Below are 23,069 nucleotides of genomic sequence, written 5' to 3'. Positions count from 1 at the left end.
TGCTAATGGGGCACCAGCACTGTGTCACTGTATGTAGTACATATTAGACTGGTCCTGATTCCTGTCTCCTACTCTGTTCTGCCTTCCATATGCTCCCTGTTTCACTGTGTGTGTCATACTGTGGTATTTGTTCTGGGGGTTTGTTAGAATTTGAAAATTATTGTTAGTGGTCCCTAAGGTGTTTAATCATATGCTGGGGTACTGTATTAAACATAGGGGAGGAGGAGGCACATGGATGTATGGGTATGTCTTAATATGACTGTTTTCACATATGAGTGACATCCTTGCCAGTGCAGGCACAAGGTAGTTTGGCACCCAAGGCAAGAGCTTCAATCAGTGCCCCCCTGTCCTGCATTACCATTTCCCTCCTTACCATGATGGTTTTTAAATAAAGAGAGCAAGAAAATGTATAACACTTTTTCATTTATATTACTGCCCCCTTTACCTGTACCAGCAAGCCCAGCAGCCATCCATCATAAACCCTGCCCATACCTGTGCCAGCAGCAGCCAAAAATAAATCATTTCATATCAATCATATGTCATTTCCGAAAGCTGTCTCTGCTTTGGGATATGATTCTGAGTTGGCTGTGGAGATTATATCATTTGATTAGATGGAATGGATTATAGTTTTTCACTGGCTATTACAGATTGTATACTCTTTTATGAGGTATGCTACCACTGATGCTTATCTCTCCAGCTAAACAACTAATATAATTAACAAAACCCTTTTAAAATCTATAGGGATCCATAAGGTTAATATCCCCTATGATTTCCTCCATCGTCTACCTAGTATTTCCCTCTGTGCCCTGGGGGGATTGGTATCCCTCATAGGGCCAGTGATATCCATACAAATTTCCTGTTTCATTATAGTGATTTTTACATTCTGGATCTTCTTCTTTGGCCTCCATCTTCTTACCAGGGTGGATATCTGCTGGGGAACCTGGGTTCAATAAGACCCCAGTAAAGAGTTATGGCCCCCAACCCCTTAGCAAAGTCAGGGAACAAGGACCCCTAAATTATTTTTAATCAGCAATAGGACAGCTCTGTCATAAAACATTCTAGAAACGTGAATCAGCCAGATTAGCTTTAAAGAGCTTCCTTGTGCTCCAACATCAGAGTTATAGCTGGAGGTAGCACTCTCTGGGTATAACTGACCTTAAAATTAAGGGACCACAGTAAGATTAGGGAGGGATTCGCTAGCTGGTAACCTTAGGCTCTGGGAGCACGGAGAGTTGGCTCTGCTGCTCTCATTCTGTGTTTTTACACTTTTGGGCTGATCTCCACTCCATGTAACTACAAGCAGCTGGAAGTTGTGCTCGTCAACTCAGAAAAGAAACAGGGAGATGCAGAAAAAAATGCAGGCTAGTCGATGCTCTGAGTGCTCAGGACCGTAAAGGTATATCTTGCAACCTGCCAGACTGTCTCCATAGTGGTGCCAAGGGCTTGTGAATATTAAACTTGTGGCGTTTGACACATAACATCTCATCCTTTCTTTATCAACATCACAAGGGCCCAGCTGAGATTGTCCAGTGTAACAGATGTTCTGCCAAGCTAAAGTAGAAAAACTATATTCTGAGCCAAGTTAGGGTTACAAATAAAAACATTTGTCCTTTTATTTTTGTAGGGATTGTAATTTAGGAGATTCATCTCAAAATCTATTCATCAAATATATATATTCTTACGCTTTTGATTTTGTAGCCTATAACAATTTTATTTCTGAGTTTCATTTGTTTACCATGTATCATGTGAATGCTTAATATAGTAGTTAATGCGGTTACTTTCAGACTCTTTTTTCTTCAGAGGTTTTAGCCATCTGTTTCCTGCTCTGCACGCATTTGCCTAATATTTTTCATTCTTTGCCCAACAGAGGTCAGTCAATCCTAAGTAAAGAAAATCTGCCAAAATTAAAAAAAATGTCTGAATGGAAAGCTTGCTTCGCCACTGCAGCCAGTAGGAAAGGGTCTTCTGTGTAGCTGGCCATTTTGTCACAGAAGTCTCATACATGCTTATGGGTCCCCTAACTTTTTTACCAGTGAGCCACATTCAATTTTAAAAAAATTTGGGACGTTGGGGAGCAACATAAGCATGACAAAAGTTCCTGAAGGTGCCAAATAAAAGACATAATTGACTATTTTGTAGCCTTTTCGTGGGTTGGCAGCCTACAGGAGATTCTGTTTGGCCATAAACCTGTTTTTTATGTAACAAAAACTTGCCAGGAATTGAAAAATAAGCATCTGATTTGATGACACTAGGAGCAACATCCAAGGGGTTGGTGAGCAACATATTGCTCACGAGCCACTGGTACAACTTCTGTTGTAGAGGGACTGAAGGGTTAACATAAATTAATGAAAACAGGTATTGAGGAAACAAGAGCAAATTTTCCTTAAGAGAGCAGATGGACTTGTCTTTTGTGTAATTTATACACTTGGCGGCCTTTGGTCCAAGCCTGTTGAACTAACAATACTCCTGTCTGTAAATGTGTATTGTTCCCCTTATTTTATGAGGAAGTGGTTAATATCTCATTGTTTTATTGTTAGCACACTGGTTTTCTTTATTTCAGTGCCAGACTTGGTAACTAGAGATAGAATCTTATTTTGGCAGCAATAAAAACACCCATGAGGTTGCTAATGTCTTTCTTCAAAACGTTAGACCAGGGCCACATTTACTGGAGTGACTATTATGCTTGGGAACTTAGGCTGGTAACCCTAAATGATGCATCCCCTATAATGTGCCCTAAGCCCTCTTTCTACCTTAAATCCACAAAATATATCTATTGGTCACTACTATGCTTAACATAGAGGCAAGGTGAAAATGTGCACAGGCTAAGGTGCGCCAGAGGCCGGAAGTTGCTGAAGAGCCCTATACTTCATACCTACCAATTTATAATCCAGCACATGCTACAGAGTGCAGTATACACTGCCAATCCCATGTGTTCAATTGCCCATTGAATATTTCCATATGGCAGTGATCCCCAACCAGTGGCTCTTGAGCAACAAGTTGCTGACCAAGCCCTCTGATGTTTCTCCCAGTGGTCTCAAACGAGGTGCTCATTTTTGGATTGCTGACTTGGAGGCAAGTTTCTGAGGCATAAATACCAGGTTACGGCCACACAGACACACTTGTAGACTGCCAATCAGCATAGGGGCTACCAAATAACCAATTACAGCCCTTATTGGCCACCCCTTGGATTTTTTTCATGTTTGTGTTGCAACCCAACTTTTTTTATATTTAAATATGGCTCATGAGTAAAAAAAAGTTTGGGGACCCCTGTCATTGATAAATGAGGTCCATGTTGGAGTTCAAAAGCTAACTTGTAAAAAAGAACACTATAGCTTTCACTGATTCTAAAACCTGGATTTTGTTGTCACAGTCTGTACATAGAATGAGGACACCGCACAGCAGCCATAGTTCTTGAATGAAATGACTATAATGCAGTGTAAGATCATTTTTATCTGCAATGTCTGCTTGTTTGCTAGTGCAGAGAGTGCAATGCAGAAACAACCCGCTTGACCAGCTCTGAGAACCTGAGGTAAGCACAGGGCTGAGTGAGGACAGAATGGTTCTTATTACCGTCTGATAAACAAACAAAACAGTGAAAATTAGCTACAGTTTTATGAATGTTACCACTTTTAGAGGCCCATTTATCAAAGGTTGAATTTCGAATTCATGTGAGTTTTTTTAACTCTAATAAATTTGAATATACTCGAAATTCAATTGGGAAGTTATTTAAGAAAAAAAATGTAATATCTAAAACGCGAACGAGTATTACTGATCTGAAAACTCGAATTCAACTAAACTCAAATCGAGTTTTTTATATGAAAAAAACTTGAATGTCAGGAAGGCTAACAACATCTTCAAATTGGTCACTGGACCTCTCCCATTGACTTACTGTATACATGAACTGGGCTGGTTTAAGGTGGCGAAAATCAAATTCAAATTATACCCAGGGTACAGGTTTGATAAATCACGAAATTTGAATTTGAATTAAAAATCAAATCTAGTTTGGATAATTCAAATATGAGAATTTTGACCGTAAAAAAATTGAATTCGAATTTCCAATTCGACCCTTAATAAATCTGCCCATAAATTTATTTTAGCTTTTCCTCTGTATGACAACTTTGTAATAGTTACCAATACTCCCTGTATCCAGGATGGGAGCCCATTATAGAAAAGCAGTTTATTCTTCTTATTCTGAAGTAGGACAGAAGAGTGTGATTCTTTATTAGATAATCAATGCCAGAAATCAGGACACCGAGCTGTAGGCCCATGCAAATGAATGATGGTCACGTGTAAGTGACTGGCATATAACATCAGACTTTTGAACAGTAGCTTTAAGGTTTACTGACTATAGACAGGGCACAACAACCAGAGCTAAACTTATTGCAATGGCCTCACTTTATGAGTTGTATGCTATTCTTTTGTTTATATCAGGTGAATATGCTTATAGGGTATGAAAAAATTCTAACAGAGAATATGGGAAGTTGTATTTTCATTCCATATGTATATATAAACACAATTTTTTTCTGTATTTGAAGGGTCTGTTGCAGAAATACTTTTAAATCAGAAGACTTCAGAAATGGCAAATGTTGGGGCATCCATACTGTTACAATGTGAAGTCAGTGGATATAATATTAATGATCACCACATGCAGTGGGTACGTCAGGCTCCTGGAGCTGGAACATTTGAATGGTTAGCAGCTTTCAGAACTGGATATACAACTCACATCTCAGAAAGCTTCAAGGACAGGGTAACTCCATCCACAAGTGGCTCCACTGCACAACTAAGGTTTAACAAGTTATCAATAGAGATGTCGCGAACTGTTCGCCGGCGAACTTGTTCGCGCGAACATCGGGTGTTCGCGCTCGCCGGAAGTTCGCGAACGTCGCGCGACGTTCGCCATTTTGGGTTCGCCATTGTTGGCGCTTTTTTTTGCCCTCTCACCCCAGACCAGCAGGTACATGGCAGCCAATCAGGAAGCTCTCCCCTGGACCACTCCCCTTCCCTATAAAAACCGAAGCCCTGCAGCGTTTTTTCACTCTGCCTGTGTGTGCTGAAGAGATAGTGTAGGGAGAGAGATGCTGCCTGTTAGTGATTTCAGGGACAGTTGAAAGTTTGCTGGCTAGTAATCGTTTTGATACTGCTCTGTTATTGGAGGGACAGAAGTCTGCAGGGGTTTGAGGGACATTTAAGCTTAGGTAGCTTTGCTGGCTAGTAATCTACCTTCTACTGCAGTGCTCTGTATGTAGCTGCAGTGGGCAGCTGTCCTGCTTCTGATCTCATCTGCTGACTGCTGCAATAACAGTAGTCCTTGTAAGGACTGCTTTTATTTATTTTTTTGTTGTTTTACTACTACTACTACTACTACTATAAGAGCCCAGTGCTATTAGTCTAGCAGTGTTGGGGAGTGGGACTGGTGTGCTAATCTGCTGCTCCTAGTAGTTCAGCAGCACCAACTTTAATTTTTTTTTTTTAATATTCATTTTTTTTTTATTTTACTTTTTTTTATTTTACTACCGCTGTAGTAGTGTATAAGTTGACCTTTTAGGCATTATTTGCCCAGTTTTTTTGGCCGCAGCCACTGAAGCACAGAGGCCAGAAAAAATATGCCATATAAATGCTGAAAATAGTCATTTTTTGCCATACGTTGACTCAACGTATATGGCAAAAAATTACTATTTTCAGCATTTATATGGCATATTTTTTCTGGCAACTGTGCTTCAGTGGCTGCGACCAAAAAAACTGGGCAAACAATGCCTACAAGGTCAACGTATGGCAAAAAATGACTATTTTCAGCATTTATATGGCATATTTTTTCTGGCAACTGTGCTTCAGTGGCTACAACCAAAAAAACTGGGCAAACAATGTCTACAAGGTCAACGTATGGCGAAAAATTACTATTTTCAGCATTTATATGGCATATTTTTTATGGCAACTGTGCTTCAGTGGCTGCGTCCAAAAAACTGGGCAAACAATGCCTACAAGGTCAACGTATGGCAGTTGTTTAAAGAGAACAGTAGATTACTAGCCAGCAAAGCTACCTAAGCTAAAATGTCCCTCAAATCCCTGCAGACTTCTGTCCCTCCAATACAGAGCAGTATCAAGCAGATTACTAGCCAGCAAACTTACTATCATCTGTCCCTGAAATCACTAACAGCTCTCCCCCTACACTATCTCTTCCAAGCACACACAGGCAGATTTTTCAGATACATTTTTGCCCTTGATCCCCCTCTGGCATGCCACTGTCCAGGTCGTTGCACCCTTTAAACAACTTTAAAATCATTTTTCTGGCCAGAAATGTCTTTTCTAGATGTTAAAGTTCGCCTTCCCATTGAAGTCTATGGGGTTCGCGAACCGTTCGCGAACCGCTCGCGTTTTTGCGCAAGTTCGCGAATATGTTCGCAAACTTTTTTTCCGACGTTCGCTACATCCCTAGTTATCAAGCTCAGACTCTGCTTCGTATTATTGTGCAAGGCACATTGAGGAAGTTCTATGCAGACAGTGTGTAAATGCTGTTCAAGCCTGCAGAAGCTTCTTATCCAGGCATTGCGTTTGTCCAGAAAGATCCAACCACACATAAAATGCAGTTTTGCCAATAAATAAATGCTACCATTGTGACTCTACATGTATTAATTTATAATAAAATGGAATATAAATAGCATATTTAATAATCCTTACAAACTCTTTTGTTTCACTTGAATAATGTTACATATGATATAATGCACTGTACAAAGATGAGCGAATCAATCAAGAATTCCAGTTTTGCCCATACCCATTTAATGTCACGTCTGCTTTTACTGCCTCATGCTCCCTTTTATAAAGGATTGTGAAGCAAAGTCAATGGCCTCAGAGCAAGAAAAATTACTTTAGTTCAATAATTTTATTCAAATGTTTTGAAAGCTTGCTATGATTATCTTAGTTAGTTAATAAAGGTATCACCTTTATATCGCCTGTTTGTTATTTTTCTTCCCCTGTGACTGGCTAAAATGTTACAACTACTTTACGTGGAATAACAGTGTCCTCTTAATACAGTGTAATTTACCCACTCTATTATTGCTTGTTAACATTTTCACTCTTACCTTTTTACTGAAACAGCATTCTTTGGAAGTGAAAATTAATAGAAGACCATTAATACTGCAATGTTTACTTCATATTTTAATCTAATTATATACTTGCTCTGTGTATATAATACATTGTTAGCCCAAATAGAAAGCATTACCAAGAGACCCACTTTTTAAAGGTTGAATTTTAGTGATATTAGAGCTTTTTGAAACCACAATTAAACTCTATTTCTCTAAAACCATGAATGCCATGAAAGTTTTTAAAATATCAGAATATAAAAAAGTACGAAAAGAAAAAAGTGCTAAACGATCTGAAAAAAAATAATAATAATACAAATAGCTCTAAAATATCTAACAGTCTGAATGGTTAAAAAATAAAAGTCAAGTAGGATCGTCTATGGCACCTTAACTGCTTTACTTGGAGAAGTTTTTTATTTAAGTTTTTTTTGGTGTGTTTGCACTTAAATAATAATTTGAATAATACATCTCGAATTTTTAGAGGAATTGAAAACATTTTTTTTAGAGATAAAAACAATATTCATGGAAAAAAGGAGGAACTGTGGATCACTACCACATAATATATCTGGCATCAATACCGTAATCAGGGAACTACTTGAGTGCATGGACAATATGTGGCATTGTAAAGCTGCTATGGTTATTAGTTATTTGTTATTTTCAGATTACTGTTTATTTATCTCTAGGTTCCATTATCTGCCCCTATTCCTGGGAATAGTGGATATTGCTTAATAACATTAAGCTGGTTTTATTGTCAATCCTATTGTCTAACACTGAACTTGCTATGTTTCATACTTAAATATAGTAGAGGTACAAAATGCCTTTGTGTATGTCTGCAGTCATATCAGATAAATATATCAATTATATGTTGGACTTATCCAACAAATATTAATAGAATTCCTTGCCCGACACCCCTATGCATGTTCTAGAGAAACAACTGCTGAAAACAGCATTACTTGCAAATGTTTCTGTTAACATCAAAATAGGAAACATCTGTTTCCTGCTTCATCTGCAGTTATGTTCCTTTTAAAAGGTCCTTATATCTTAGAGACCACTGGGAGTATCCATAACCTAAGACAAAACTCAACAATGATACTGCAATTCTCAAATGGTTTAAAATGCATATAAATTAGATATTGATCATAATTTCCATGATTATTTATTACACAATCAGGCTTAACCTAAACCAATGAAATATGCCCAAAATTGCAGAAAATTACAGGTAATTAATTACAATAATTGTGGTGGATATCAGTAGTGAGAATAGGCAATAAATGTAAAATGTGCTATGTCTATCAATGCAGTCCAATTGTGGGAACCTTGCAAGTGGCGGTAGCTTCAGGGTCCCCACAGTGCCCAATAGACACAGCACACTATTAGCAGCATCCAATAGTTCAAAAGACTGTGGATACCTTGTCGTGGTGCTCTATCCAGAAACCTTGCTGCTTAACCTGGTACCAATACAAATATGTTGCTTTTGTACTCATTAATCAGATTTTCATCAATTTTTAGTAAGGGAAGTAATTAACATACCATTATTGCTATTTATTCTCATGGGTCTTGTGTCTAATCTACAAATTTTCTCTTAAAGGAGTCATTTCAGACATTCAACTAATACAATCAGGCTCAGAAATGAAAAATAAAGATCGACCCTCGCACACCCTTAGTAAAGTAGACAAATTGGCTCGGTGCTCGATGAATGGAGGGCACGGTAACCTTCCGGTAACTAGGACAAAAAGAACAACACCGGCACACGAGGCTTGTATCTGCAGGGCAAGCCCTTGCAAAAGATTTTTACTGCGGTGGTGCACCACCGCAGTAAAAATCTTTTGCAAGGGCTTGCCCTGCAGATACAAGCCTCGTGTGCCGGTGTTGTTCTTTTTGTCAGAAATGAAAAAGCCAGGAGAAATAGTGAAGTTAACTTGTAAAACCTCAGGGTATGATTTTGGCAGCAACTATATGAATTGGGTTCAACAGATCCCAGGGAAAGGTTTGCAGTGGGTTGGAGGAATAAACCCTAACAATGGGAACACAGACTACACTTCTTCATTTAAGGGAAGATTTGCAATCACAAAAGACAATTCAATTAGTATAGTCTATCTGGAGATAAGCAGCCTGAAGTCAGAAGATACTGCGACCTATTACTGTGCAAGACACAGTGAGAACAATTACAGAAACCCTAAACAAAAACACACATCAACAACAGCATACATGTAACCACTAAGAAGCAGCAGCTGTTTGCAAAATATATATGTGGAATGCTGTACCAGTTTAGCTTCACTCTATATAAATATTATAAACAACTATATATATATATATATATATATATATATATATATATATATATATATATATATATATATATATATATATATATGCAATATAACGAGAGCAAAAAAAATGTTAGGAATAGTGCTGGGGATTAAATGGACAGAAGGCAATGTGCTGAGTAACTATTCAGTTTAATAAAGAAAAAACTTACACAGACCTCTGCAGGAAATTAAAAATGGGGGTAGAATAAAAAAAACAAGTCCTTGAGACAAATTGAAGTTCAAGGGCAGGTGGCAGACAAGCGTAATCCAAAAACAGGTTGAAGTTTAGAACAGGCAGAATACTTGCAGAGTCAAGAAACAGGCCAAGGTCAGACTGGGGAGTCAGAACCAGAGGGAACAGGGCAGGACAGGAACAGGGTCACCAGATGAGGAACAGGATCAGGAAAACGGTCACATAATCAGAACAGAATCTTCAGGAACTCTGGGCTTGGACTCAGCAGAACTGCCAATGATCCAGCATCAGGTGATCAGGAAAACGGGCTTCAATTGCCCTTAAACTAACTATTGCCCACAGCTAGACAGGGGGACATGGATCAAGGAAGACCAACACAAGGCAGAGTCACAGAAGACACTGGGGCCGATTCATCAAGAGTCGAATATCGAGGGTTAATTAACCCTCGATATTCGACTAGGAACTAAAATCCTTCGACTTCGAATATCGAAGTCGAAGGATTTAGCGCAAATGCTGCGATCGTACGATCGAAGGATTATTCCTTCGATCGAACAATTAAATCCTTCGAATCGAACGATTCGAAGGATTTGAATCCAATGATCGAAGGAATATCCTTCGATCAAAAAAACTTAGGCAAGCCTATGGGGACCTTCCCCATAGGCTAACATTGACTTCGGTAGCTTTTATCTGCCGAAGTAGGGGGTCGAAGTTTTTTTTAAAGAGACAGTACTTCGACTATCGAATGGTCGAATAGTCGAACGATTTTTAGTTCGAATCCTTCGATTCGTAGTCGTAGTCGTAGTCGAAGGTCGAAGTAGCCCATTCGATGGTCGAAGTAGCCCAAAAAATGCTTCGAAATACGAAGTTTTTTTACTTCGAATCCTTCACTCGAAGTTAATGAATCGGCCCCACTGTGTCAAAGTCAGGCTCACACCACAACAGATCAAGCAGGAGGAGCAGAGGCAGAAATACAACAGGTCCCTGGTTCGAAACCAAGGGAGTTACTGACAGCAAGAACAACAAGCAAGGAAAGGAATCAAGTTATTTTCTTGCCTGATTTTTTAATGTTATTTTTGGTTATGATCTCCTGATGGAAGAAGTACAGGCATATCTGCACAGATTTGTCCCATAAAGAAATATTGTATAAACATTACCGAACTTTTCAGATTGAATAATATATTTTCCAAGCTCAAGCCATAACATAAAAAAACTTTCCTGCCTCTGTAAGAGATTTGCATCTGGGATGAAGGATGGATGTTAGTTCTTTTCTTTTCTTTTAAAATTCTTTTTATTGAATTTTCATGAAAATACAATGAATTAAATATATGAACAATCATATTATGGAATAAAAGAATAATTCATATGAGTAAAGTTCAAGAAATGTTTTCATGTGAACTAAACCATGAAATAACCAAAAACAATTCAAAACAAAACAAAAACAAAAAGACCCGTACTTTTTTTTTAAGTAATTAAGACATGGGAAATCAGTACAAATAATTTTAACACACTTTCATATAATAATGACAAATGAATAGTTATGTGAGTGAAAAGAAAATATAAAATTACCAAATTCGTTCATTAGCGATCATCTTGTCCCATCAGTTTAAGAATAAAATCTTTTTTAGAAACATCTAAAGATGAAATATAAAGGGACCATCTGTTTTTAACTTTATTTCTTTGAATAGAATCATCCATCCTAAATCTAACAGCTTCCTGCATACATAGCTTATGTAGATATGAAATTACATCTTTCAAAGAAGGGGGTTTATCTTTAATCCAACACAAAAAAATAGACTTTCGAGTAGCAGCCATAACCAGCCAGCAAAAAGACAATATTTCATCTGTAATCTTCCCAGAAGAACCATTCTGTGATAACTGAAGTGAATCCTTAAGATCTAACAGTGCATATTGGGGTTTCAACAATATATCTAAATTGACCACTCCATTAATGTAACGCGTAATTTTCTCCCATAAAGTTGTGATAAGTGGACATACCCACATATAATGAAAAAAATCAACATTTTGCTCTTTACATTTCGGAAGTAAGAAACCTTCTGAGAATCTTTATTCTCTTGAAATAATTGTCCATAACCCAGGTGAATGAATCTAAATTGCTGATCTCTCCAGCTCTCAGAAAGTACATTCTTTCTAAAATTCTGAAAAGATCTCAAAAGATCTTTGGAAGAAATGTTTATCCCTAAAAACACAGACCATTTTTTACTTGAATTATCAAGTGGATCAAAATCATTAGAAATAGGGTTTAAAAGATGTGATGAGATCCATGAAATATTGTTTAGTTTGAGATCTTCAGTTAATTGCATTACGAAATCATAAAACTGATGATGTTTTAGTTGTGACTTTGTTTTGTTATCAATTAGCTGAAAACCTTGCCTAATTTGCAAATAGCTTAACCTCTCTTTCTCCAAAAGACCATATTGTTCTTTAATTTTGTTCCAAGGAGGATGTTAGTTCTTAGTGCTTCTGATAAGCTGCAGTAAATTCTGACACTGCAAAAAGCAGCAGACTCATTTTGACGAATTGACACAAGCATTTTCTTTAATAACTGTGTTAATTGTTAATTGTGTTAAATGTTAAATTAGGAAACGTTTGGTAAATCTGAAGAAAGGTCCTTCTGGATCTTTTATAAATAAATCTACCCCTTTATTTCTGGTGAATTTCTGTGACTTCTCTGCAGATGAAGAGGCTTTTAAAGAATAGGCTAAAATGTGCAGTGGGGATATTTGAGGAAACACCCATGCAATGTGCAAAGTGCAACTTCAGATGCAATTTGCCAAGTTTATTTACCCAGAATCCTGTATTTTCCCTTAAAGGAACAGTAACACCAAAAAATGAAAGTGTTTTAACGTAATGATGAAAATATCATGTAGGGCTTCCCTGCACTGGTAAAACTGATCTGTGCTTCTGAAACTATAGTTCATATAAACAAGCTGCTTATGGATATTGAAAAAAGGCTATATGGCACAGGTTAAATAGTGGATATCAGATAACACATGTTCTACAGAACTTATCTACTATCTGCAGTGTAACCTGAGCCTTTTCTCCTTTGAATGGCTGTTCCCATTGCTACACAGCAGCTTATTTATATAAACAATGTTAGTGTTTCTAAAGAAAACACAGAAGTTTTATCAGTGTAGGACAACATTACATTATATTTTTATTACTTTAAATCACTTTCATTTTTTATGTTCCTTTAACCCAGCATAATTGAGATCAGGAAAGGGAATGTGGTTCTTTAGGTGCAAGTTTGCTATACGTATTGATGCAGCCCAGTGGGAACTCAGGAATTATTGCTACCAGGTAGAACACAGAGCTTCATTTTTGAGTTCAAAGATCTGTGCCTACAGCCACAGGCTCCCATGTTGGGGAAGTGTGCAAAGTACGAAAACCATGGTTTCCGTTTTTGCACTGTCCCCAACATTGGTAAATACACTCGCAGTGATGGTACAAGTTGAAAAGTAAGGCGATCAGCTGCAATTAAAGAAGAAGGAAAGGCTAAAATTAAGTAAGCTTTTTCAAAATACACCAGTAAACCCTCAATGTAATGCTGCTCTGAGTCCTCTGTCAAAATAAACACAGAATTTATTTTCTTTTATTGTGTACACATGGGCTTCTGTATCAGACTTCCTGTTTTCAGCATAAACCTCCAGGGCAGGGCTTGAGCATGCTCAGTTTGCTTCTCTCCCTCCCTCCTCCCATCACTGCTGTAATCTGAGCTCAGAGCAGTAAGTGATCAGGGAGAGATTCAGGCAGGAACTGATGTCACACCAAGCTTTTATGGCAGCTTTTATCCTAAACAAACAGAGACAGTGTCTAAAGCTGTTTACTCAAGTATGGTAAAGCATTAAGCATTGCTTGCACTATTGTGGCTAATCTGTTGGCAATAAACTGTCTTGGAGCTTTCCTTCTCCTTTAATATCTGCCTTGGAGAAATGTTACTTTCCAGGCTCCTATATTTTATAGCACCTACACATGCAATTAACTTGCATCTAATTGATCTTGTAAATCAAAACACTGTCCTAGATGCAATATAAATTATGCAACTGATGAAGTTGCAACTACTTGCATGGGGAGGCCCATTTATCAAAGGTTACATTTAAGTGGTTTTAGAGGTTTTTGAAACCATGATTAAACTCATTTTGTCTAAAACCACAAAAGCCATGAAAGTTATTAAAAGATCAGAACAAAAAAAGCCCAAATGAAAAAAAAACACTGTGTGATGTGCTAAAAATATAAATACTTCTAAAAAATTTACTAGTAAAAAACATCAGAAAACCTCTAAAATTCCGAATGGATTAAAAATAGTCCAATAGGGTCTTCAATAGGACTTCGACAACTTTTACATGACAACATTTGTATTAGGGTTTTTTGTGGTTTTTACAATTAATAAATCTGAAATTTTTAGTTATAAAAAAATAGAAATAACATGAATTTTGAAAGATTTGTGAAAAAAAAATTATGTTTGAATGTTAGTAAACAGCCCACACTGAGACATATCTGCATAGATTTCTAAAAGGTAAACAGGAGCTCAGTGACTTCTTACAGTAGAACAGAATGAAAACCTTCACTATTTAAAAGTTGTGTTCACCATTAAACATTTAAATGATAAAGTGAGGTTACATTGATTCATACAGAGAGAATATATGTTCTATAGTCACACAAATGAATATATTGAAAGACATTAAAACATTTGGGGATCTATAAATCATGTTTGTTATATAATCACTGGCAGCATTATGCAAATAAGGTAAAACAGTTATGTTAAGTTCTTTAAAACCTGCAGCAATTAAAGCAGAGGAATCAGATGTGCTGCATCCAACTGCCAGTCCCATAACTCACACTGTCAATATGAAGTTGTTTCTTGTTCTTTTAATGTTACTGGCATGTTTATCAGGTAGGTATGTTCCACACATATTGAATAATAGCATTATATTTATATGATTTTATTAAAAACTATCATTTTTTCCAGGGGGTCACTGTGATGTACAACTTCACCAGTCAGAGTCAGTGGTGATAAAGCCGGGAGGGTCTCACAAACTGTCCTGCACAGCCTCTGGCTTCACATTCAGTAGCACCTGGATGTACTGGGTTAGACAGGCTCCTGGGAAAGGATTACAGTGGGTGTCTTTTATTAGCAGCGATGGGGGTACCATATACTATGCTGATTCAGTTAAAGGAAGATTCACCATCTCCAGAGATAATAATAACAACAAGTTATATCTGCAAATGAACAATCTACAAACTGAAGACACTGCCGTGTATTACTGTGCTAGAGATGCACAGTGACAAAGAATCACAGAGCAGTGCAACAAAACTATTTATACTGCTATTCCTCAGTCCTCCTGGTGGGGGAAGCAAAAGCTCATTCACCTCCCATACAGTAAATAAGGTGAAATTAAACAAACATGCAAGCTTATTCTCTAATATCTGCCTTGGAGCAATGTTACTTTCCAGGCTCCTATATTTTGTAGCAACTACAAATGCAATTAACTTGCATCTAATTGATCATGTAAATCAAAACACTGGCCTAGATGCAATAGAAATTATGCAACTGATGAAGTTGCAACTACTTGCCTGGGGAGGACCATTATCAAAGGTTAAATTTTAGTGGTTTCAGAGGTTTTTGAAACCATGATTAAACTAATTTTCTCTAAAACCACAAATGCCATGAAAGGTATTAAAAGATCAGAACATAAAAAGCAGAAATGAAAAAAAAAACACTGAGCAATGCGCTAAAAATACAAAACTTCTAAAAAATATTTTTGGACAATTACTAGTGAAAAACATCAAAAAAACTCTAAAATTCTGAATGGATTAAAAATAGTCAGAGCAGCTCCCATCGACTTCAATAGGACCTGGACTTATTTTCCCTGACAAATTTTGTATTAAGCTGGCCATACATGAAGAGATCCGCTTGTTTTGTGGATTTTACAATTAATAATAATGACAAATTTTGTATTAGGGTTTTTTTGTGGTTTTTACAATTAATAAATCTGGAATTTTTAGAGTTATAAAAAAAATAGAAATAACGTGAATTTTTAGAGATTTGTGGAAAAAAAATTATGTTTGAATGTTAGTAAACAACCCACACTGAGACATATCTGCATAGATTTCTAAAACGTAAACAGGAGCTCAATGACTTCTTACGGTTTAACAGAATGAAAACCTTTCTTATATCAAAGTTGTGTTCACCATTAAATATTTATATGAAAAAGTGAGTTTACATTGATTCATACAGAGAGAATAGATGTTCAATAGTCACCCAAATTAATATATTGAAAGACATTAAAACATTTGGGGGTCATGTTGCCCATTGCAACCAGTCAGCATTTAGATTTGAACAGTCACCTATATGTTAGAAAACCAAAGCAAAGATTTGATTGGTTTCTAAGGGCAAAAAAAAGCTACTTAGAATTGTATCAATTGTAACAAAAGAGGGATTATTTGTCCATATATTGAATATATTTAAGTAGGCCTGGTCTGGCCAGTCCTACACTCACTTTCGTTTGATTTATGAAGAATTCCAATAATTCATTGAGCGTTTTCATAAGTTTTATCTACAATAAAGGTGAAGGAAAGTGAAACTGGAAAATTCCAAATCATTGGCCATATTATAAATAGTTTAACATGCCCACATTGCTGGTAGAAACACTTATTAGTTGGCCTTCAGTTATCATAGGTCTAACAAAAGAATCAGTACCCGTATCACAGCAGCTCATTTCCTTTCCATAGTTCTACATAGTGGTTCGGACCAAGCCATGCACAATTGGCTCAAAAGTCTGTTGTAAAAATGACACCCATCACAATGGGTTTCCTGATAACGGATCCTACACCTGTTCTAAGAAACTATAGCTTAGAAGCATTTTACACTGATGGCAAGATTTCATTAAAAAAGAAAGAATTTCTAGATTCACCCCTAAACGTTAATGGAGTTTTTAACCACACATTTTTCTTATGAATCTGAATCGGCTCTGCAATTAGTTGTATTAACATCTTGCTTGTTGTTTGATGTCTACTCTCTCTATTATCTCCACCGCATGTTTATTGTAACTCCAGCTCTTCAATATTCTTCTATTTGTTATTCTATTCTCTATTCTATTCTATCTATATGGATCTTTTTTTCATAAAAACTTGGAGCTGAGCACAGCTAATTAAATCATTACACGAATTACAGCTGGAGATCTATAAATCATGTTTGTTATATAATCACTGGCAGCATTATGCAAATAAGTTTAAACAGTTCTGTTGAGTTCTTTAAAACCTGCAGCTCCCAGATAAAGCAGAGGAATCAGATGTGCTGCATCCAACTGCCAGACCCATAACTCACACTGTCAATATGAAGTTGTTTCTTGTTTTTTTCTTGTTACTGGCATGTTTATCAGGTAGGAATGTTCCACACATATTGAATAATAGCATTATATTTATATAATTTTATTAAAATCTATCATCTTTTCCAGGAGGTCACTGTGATGTACAACTTGTCCAATCAGAACCAGTGGTGATAAAGCCGGGAGGGTCTCACAAACTGTCCTGCACAGCCTCTGGCTTCACATTCAGTAGCACCTGGATGCACTGGATTAGACAGGCTCCTGGGAAAGGATTACAATGGTTATGTCACATTCAACCTGATGGAGGTAGTACATACTATGCTGAATCAATTAAAGGAAGATTCACCATCTCCAGAGACAATAATAACAACAAGTTATATCTGCAAATGAACAATCTACAAACTGAAGACACTGCTGTGTATTACTGTGCTAGTGAGACACAGTGACAAAGGAACACAGAGCAGTGCAACAAAAACATTTATACACTGCTATTCCTCATTCCTCCAGATGGGGAAATCAAAAGCTCATTCACTCCCCATACAGTATATATATGGGGTGCCATTTGTCCCAAATACATTCTGTATACAAAACTATCCCTAATACACAATTAATGTCTGTTACGGTATATAAGTATTTGTGACCATACACAGATAAAAAAAACATACAAAAGACTTATTTCTATTAAAGAATGAGAACAAAATCTGGTTAGTGCACAAAAGCATGTCATTTTATCACAAACTCCATTCTGTACAGTTTAACAAGCAATCTGTCTCACAAATGTATAACCTCCATGTAACTGACACACTTATGTGCAAAGTTACTTACAAAATGTATTATGTAAAAAAAAAACTTGGACATAATATATAATATAATAACTAGTGCATGCCAAGCTAGATTTGAATGACAAAATAGATATATTGTGATAGAAAGCAAGATGTTATAGTATAGGAATCATTCTTTCCACAAAATGAAAGCTCAGTTTCACAAAACAGATAAAATAACCATTCTGTGAAGCAATACTGTCAGTTCACATTCCTGAACCAATAAGAACAAAGCTTATTGCCATATAACAAACAAGATGAGAAGTTGCCAGCCAATAAACATGAACACACCAGTTGCCAGTAATAAACATGAACATTTCCTAAAAGGGCTGCTGTTAAACACTACAGATTCATAATTGATGAAAGAAAATGATTGTAGAGAAAGAAAATTATGCAAAACATAAATTATAATGATGGGTTAGGCTGCTGTGTGATGTGTGATAAACTGGCTGGTAGTGGATTAATTGATTCTGCTGTGTTAGTTCAGGCAAAGCAGCCAGTCAAGCACAGTAACTTCTGGACTCAGTGGCATAACTAGATATTACTGGGCCCCGTAGCAAATTATTTTTCAGGCCCCCAAAATGTTTAGAGGTTGACTTGTTTTACCAATATTTATTGAAACTGTATATGAATTAGGGCCTCACAGGGCCCCTATACCCCCTGCCCCCCCCTTAAGCCACAGGGTCTGCTTCCTCTGTAGTTACCCCCCTGCTTCTGCTACATTTATTACAACATGGCAGGTAGGTGTGGCCTGTCCCATTTTTGCTCTCAGCTTAGACAGGAAGAGGGAAACAGGAACAGGAGTGAATCATAAGACAATGGCAAAACAGCCGCAATGCCCTTAACCAAAATGGCCACACAAGCAGGTTACTACAATAAGAATAGCCATATCACCATTTTGTGGAAAGAATGAACCCTGTACTATAAAATCTTGCTTTCTGTCACAAATATCTATTTTGTCATTCAAATCTAGCTTGACATGCACTAGTTAGTTACACTATTATATATTATGTCCAAGGTTTTTTTTTACATAATTCATTCTGTAAGTAACTTTGCATATAAGTGTGTGTTACATGGAGGTTATACATTTGTGAGACAGATTGCTTGTTAAACTGTACAGAATGGAGTTTGTGATTTAATGACATCCTTTTGTGCACTAACCAGATTTTGTTCTCATTCTTTAATAGAAATGTCTTTTGTATGTTTTTTTTATCTGTGTATGGTCACAAATACTTATATACCATAACAGACATTAATTCTGTGTATTAGGGATAGTTTTGTATACAGAATGTATTTGGGACAAACAGCACCCTATATATAAGGTAAAATAAAACAATCGTGCAAGCCTTCTCTCTAAGGGGCACATTTACTAAAGTGTGAATTTTCTCTTCACCTAACGCCACTGTTCGCCTCACTTCACCAGGTGTATTTTCACAGCATATCTCCATATTTACTAAAAAACGTAAGTTCACTTTTTTTAAGAGAACTGTGGTGAATTTTCTCCTGGGAAAAATTCTCTGAGAAAATTTGCCAGTATTTTTCCCCATACAATAGTAGTAGGGAAAATTCTTTAGGGATTTTTCACTGACGAAGCTTTGATAGAGAATTTTTGTCATGGAGAAAAGTCGCATATAAATGGAAATGTTGACTGTGATTTCAATGTGGCTGCTCTATCTTTATAATGGGAGCAAAAAGGGTAGGGTTCGCACTTTCATAAATAACCGGATTTTCGCTCGAGAATTTTTTTACTTCAATATTGACTTCAATAGCACCTTGTCAAATTTTACCTGGCAAATTTTTGTATTAGAGGTTTCACACTTAATAAATATAGAATTTAGAGTTTTAAAGAAATATATAAAAAAAAATATTATTTAAAGATTTATGGGAAAAAAAGAAATTTGAATGTTAGTAAATAGGCCCCACTGAGACATATCTGCATAGATGTCTAAAAGGTTAACAGGAGCTGAATGCCCTTCTTGGCTTCCTACAGTACAACAGAAAGAATAACATTTCTTATATAAAAGTTGTGCTCACCAATAAACATTTATATTATATTTATATTATAAAGTGAGACTACATTGATTCATACAGAGAGAATAGATTTTCTGTAGTCACCCATATTAATATATCAAAAGGCATTAAAACATTTGGGCTGTATTTATTAACATTGGAGACATCACCGGTGATGTTCCCCATAGCTATAAGATTTGAACAGTCACCTACAAGTTAGAAATCCAAAGCAAAGATCTGATTGGTTGGCAAAAAAACTTAAATTGTATCAGGCCTGGACTGGCAAGCTGTGGGGTCGGGTAACTTACTTTATAATGTAAATGGTCCGCTCACCTAAAAATGCTAATTATGTCTGTCTCTAATATGTAAATGTGCCACTCACTTTAGAAATGTAAATGAGCTGTCCGTAAAAGCCAGCCACAGCTAAGATGATGCCTGTATTTGTGACCAACTTCAGTTAGTAATATTAGATTTGCTTGCTATTTACCCAATCCTTTATGCTTATGATAGGTATGTTGGCAACAGGAGGATCTGTACTCGGAACAATCACTTCAGCCTGTATATGGAAAACTGTGATATGTATTCATTGCATGAGCAGCATTTGACACACATGGTAATTAAAGTCCTCTTATCTGCCAGGGGGCATGGTCTAGTTGGGGTCAAACAAAGGAAAATGTAGAATATACTGTAAGTATAGGGTCAATAATCCATCTGATAAAATAGTTGTGATAGAAACTTGGGTGAGATATTTGTTGCAAGGGCCAGTACCAGCACATAGGGTGTATAATATTGCTGAGGATTATATGCTTATGTACTCTTAAACTATCTATTATTAAACATTAGTTCTAGTTAACCTTGGGTTTGGAAATATATATCAAGCTTTGAATGCGCGTGAATACATGGGCTGCTCTGATACTTTTTCAAGGGCTGCTTTTTCCTCCCAATCCGGCCCTGAATTGTATCACTTGAAACAAAACAGGGATTGTTTGTCCATATATTGCAATATATTTAAGATGGCCAAATACATCAAAGTCATTTCTGGTCTGACCAGTCCTACACTCACTTTTGTTTGATTTATGAATAATTCCAATAGTTCATTGAGTGTTTTCATAAGTTATATCTACAATAAAGGAGAAGGAAAGTCTAACTGGAAAAATCTAAAGATACATTGGCCATATTAGAAATAGATTATCATGCCCACGTTGCTGGTAGGAGCACTTATTAGTTTGCCTTCAGCTATCATAGGTCTAACAAAAGAATCAGAACCCGTATCCAGGGCCGCCATCAGGGGGGGACAGGGGGGATGTGCTCAACACTAAACATTCTTAAAATAAGGGTGCAGTAATGATGTAACCACAACTCTCAGAAAAACACTGAAAATAATCGATCCTCTGCCCTCACCCATATCCATTACTGAGTGGATATGGGTGGATCAAGTACAAGGTACTGTTTTATTATTACAGGAAATCATTTTTAAAAATGTGGATTATTTGGATTAAATGGAGTCTATAGGAGGCGGCCATTCAGTAATTCAGAGCTTTCTCGATAATGGGTTTCCTAAAAACGGATCCTACACCTGTTCTAAGAAACTATAGCTTAGCAGCATTTTACACTGATGGCAACATTTCATTAATAAAGAAAGAATATTCTAGATTCACCCCTAAACGTTAATGGAGTTTTTAACCACACATTTTTCTTATGAATCTGAATCGGCTCTGCAATTAGTTGTATTAACATCTTGCTTGTTGTTTTATGTCTACTCTCTCTTTTACGTCCACCGCATGTTTATTGTATCTCCAGCTCTTCAATATTTTTCTATTTGTTATTCTATTCTCTATTCTATTCTATCTATATGGATCTTTTTTCATAAAAGCTTGGAGCTGAGCACAGCTAATTAACTCATTCCACTAATTACAGCTGGAGATCTATAAATCATGTTTGTTATATAATCACTGGCAGCATTATGCAAATAAGGTAAAACAGTTCTGTTGAGTTCTTTAAAACCTGCAGCTCCCAGATAAAGCAGAGGAATCAGATGTGCTGCATCCAACTGCCAGACCCATAACTCACACTGTCAATATGAAGTTGTTTCTTGTTTTTTTCTTGTTACTGGCATGTTTATCAGGTAGGAATATTCCACACATATTGAATAATAGCATTACATTTATATAATTTTATTAAAAACTATCATCTTTTCCAGGATGTCTCTGTGATGTGAAACTTGCCCAATCAGAACCAGTGGTGATAAAGCCGGGAGGGTCTCACAAACTGTCCTACACAGCCTCTGGCTTCACATTCAGTGGTTATTATATGAACTGGGTTAGACAGACTCCTGGGAAAGGATTACAGTGGGTGTCTTATATTAGAGGTGATGGGAGTAGCACATACTATGCTGATTCAGTTAAAGGAAGATTCACCATCTCCAGAGACAATAATAACAACAAGTTATATCTGCAAATGAACAATCTACAAACTGAAGACACTGCCGTGTATTACTGTGCTAGAGACACAGTGACAAAGGAACACAGAGCAGTGCAACAAAAACATTTATACTGATATTCCTCATTCCTCCAGATGGGGAAATCAAAAGCTCATTCACTCCCCATACAGTATATAAGGTAAAATAAAACAATCGTGCAAGCCTTCTCTCTAAGGGGCACATTTACTAAAGCCTCACTTCACCAGGTGTATTTTCACAGCATATCTCCATATTTACTAAAAACTTTCACTTTTTTAAGAGAACTGTGGTGAATTATATCCTGGGAAAAATTGAAAAAATTTGCCAGTATTTTTCCCCTGCAATAGTAGTAGGGAAAATTCTTTAGGAGTCTTTTGCTCACTGAGCAGGACCTAGCGGGGTCAGATAGTTTGGGGGGAATAGAACAGCAGCACGATGTTGAGGCAGCTAGCTGGCTGACATTTAGAAAATCTAAGGTGGGCAAAAGGAAAATGGAGGCTGATCCGGAGCTTATACATCGCAACCAATTTGCCAGATTGTGTGAAGATGATGGGGTATGAACTCTGGATTGGCAATCACAGCCGGGAGACCAGTTTCTCTAGTAGTGGTGGGGAGGAGAGTAGAGTCAGGCCTAAGCAGATTGTGGTTGTAGGGGACTCAATTATTAGGAAAGTGGATAGGATAATTTTTCATCCGGATCACTACAACCAAAAAGTTTGCTGTCTACCTGGTGCCAGGGTTCGACATGTGGTTGATCGGATAGACAAATTATTGGGTGGGGCTGGGCATGACCCAGCTGTCTTAGTGCATATCGGTACTAATGAAAAAATAAATGGTAGATGGAAGACCTGAAAGA

At 36.9% G+C, this 23,069-nt stretch overlaps 2 gene segments (V, D, J or C); both read left to right on the top strand.

Annotated features, from left to right (window-relative positions):
* Positions 1-16,898: 16,898 nt before the first annotated feature.
* On the top strand, positions 16,899-17,370 carry LOC108695623. The segment is given in 2 exon segments: positions 16,899-16,978; positions 17,054-17,370. Coding segments are annotated over 2 exon segments (363 nt in total).
* A 4,464-nt stretch (positions 17,371-21,834) lies between these two features.
* Positions 21,835-22,311, top strand: LOC108695622. The segment is given in 2 exon segments: positions 21,835-21,880; positions 21,956-22,311. Coding segments are annotated over 2 exon segments (402 nt in total).
* The last annotated feature ends 758 nt before the right edge of the window (positions 22,312-23,069 follow it).

The sequence above is a fragment of the Xenopus laevis genome, chromosome 1L (assembly GCF_017654675.1).
Source record: "Xenopus laevis strain J_2021 chromosome 1L, Xenopus_laevis_v10.1, whole genome shotgun sequence".
Classification (NCBI taxonomy): Eukaryota; Metazoa; Chordata; class Amphibia; order Anura; family Pipidae; genus Xenopus; species Xenopus laevis.
The sequence above is the reverse complement of the archived record's forward strand: the minus strand, read 5'-3'. Positions and strand labels throughout refer to the sequence as shown.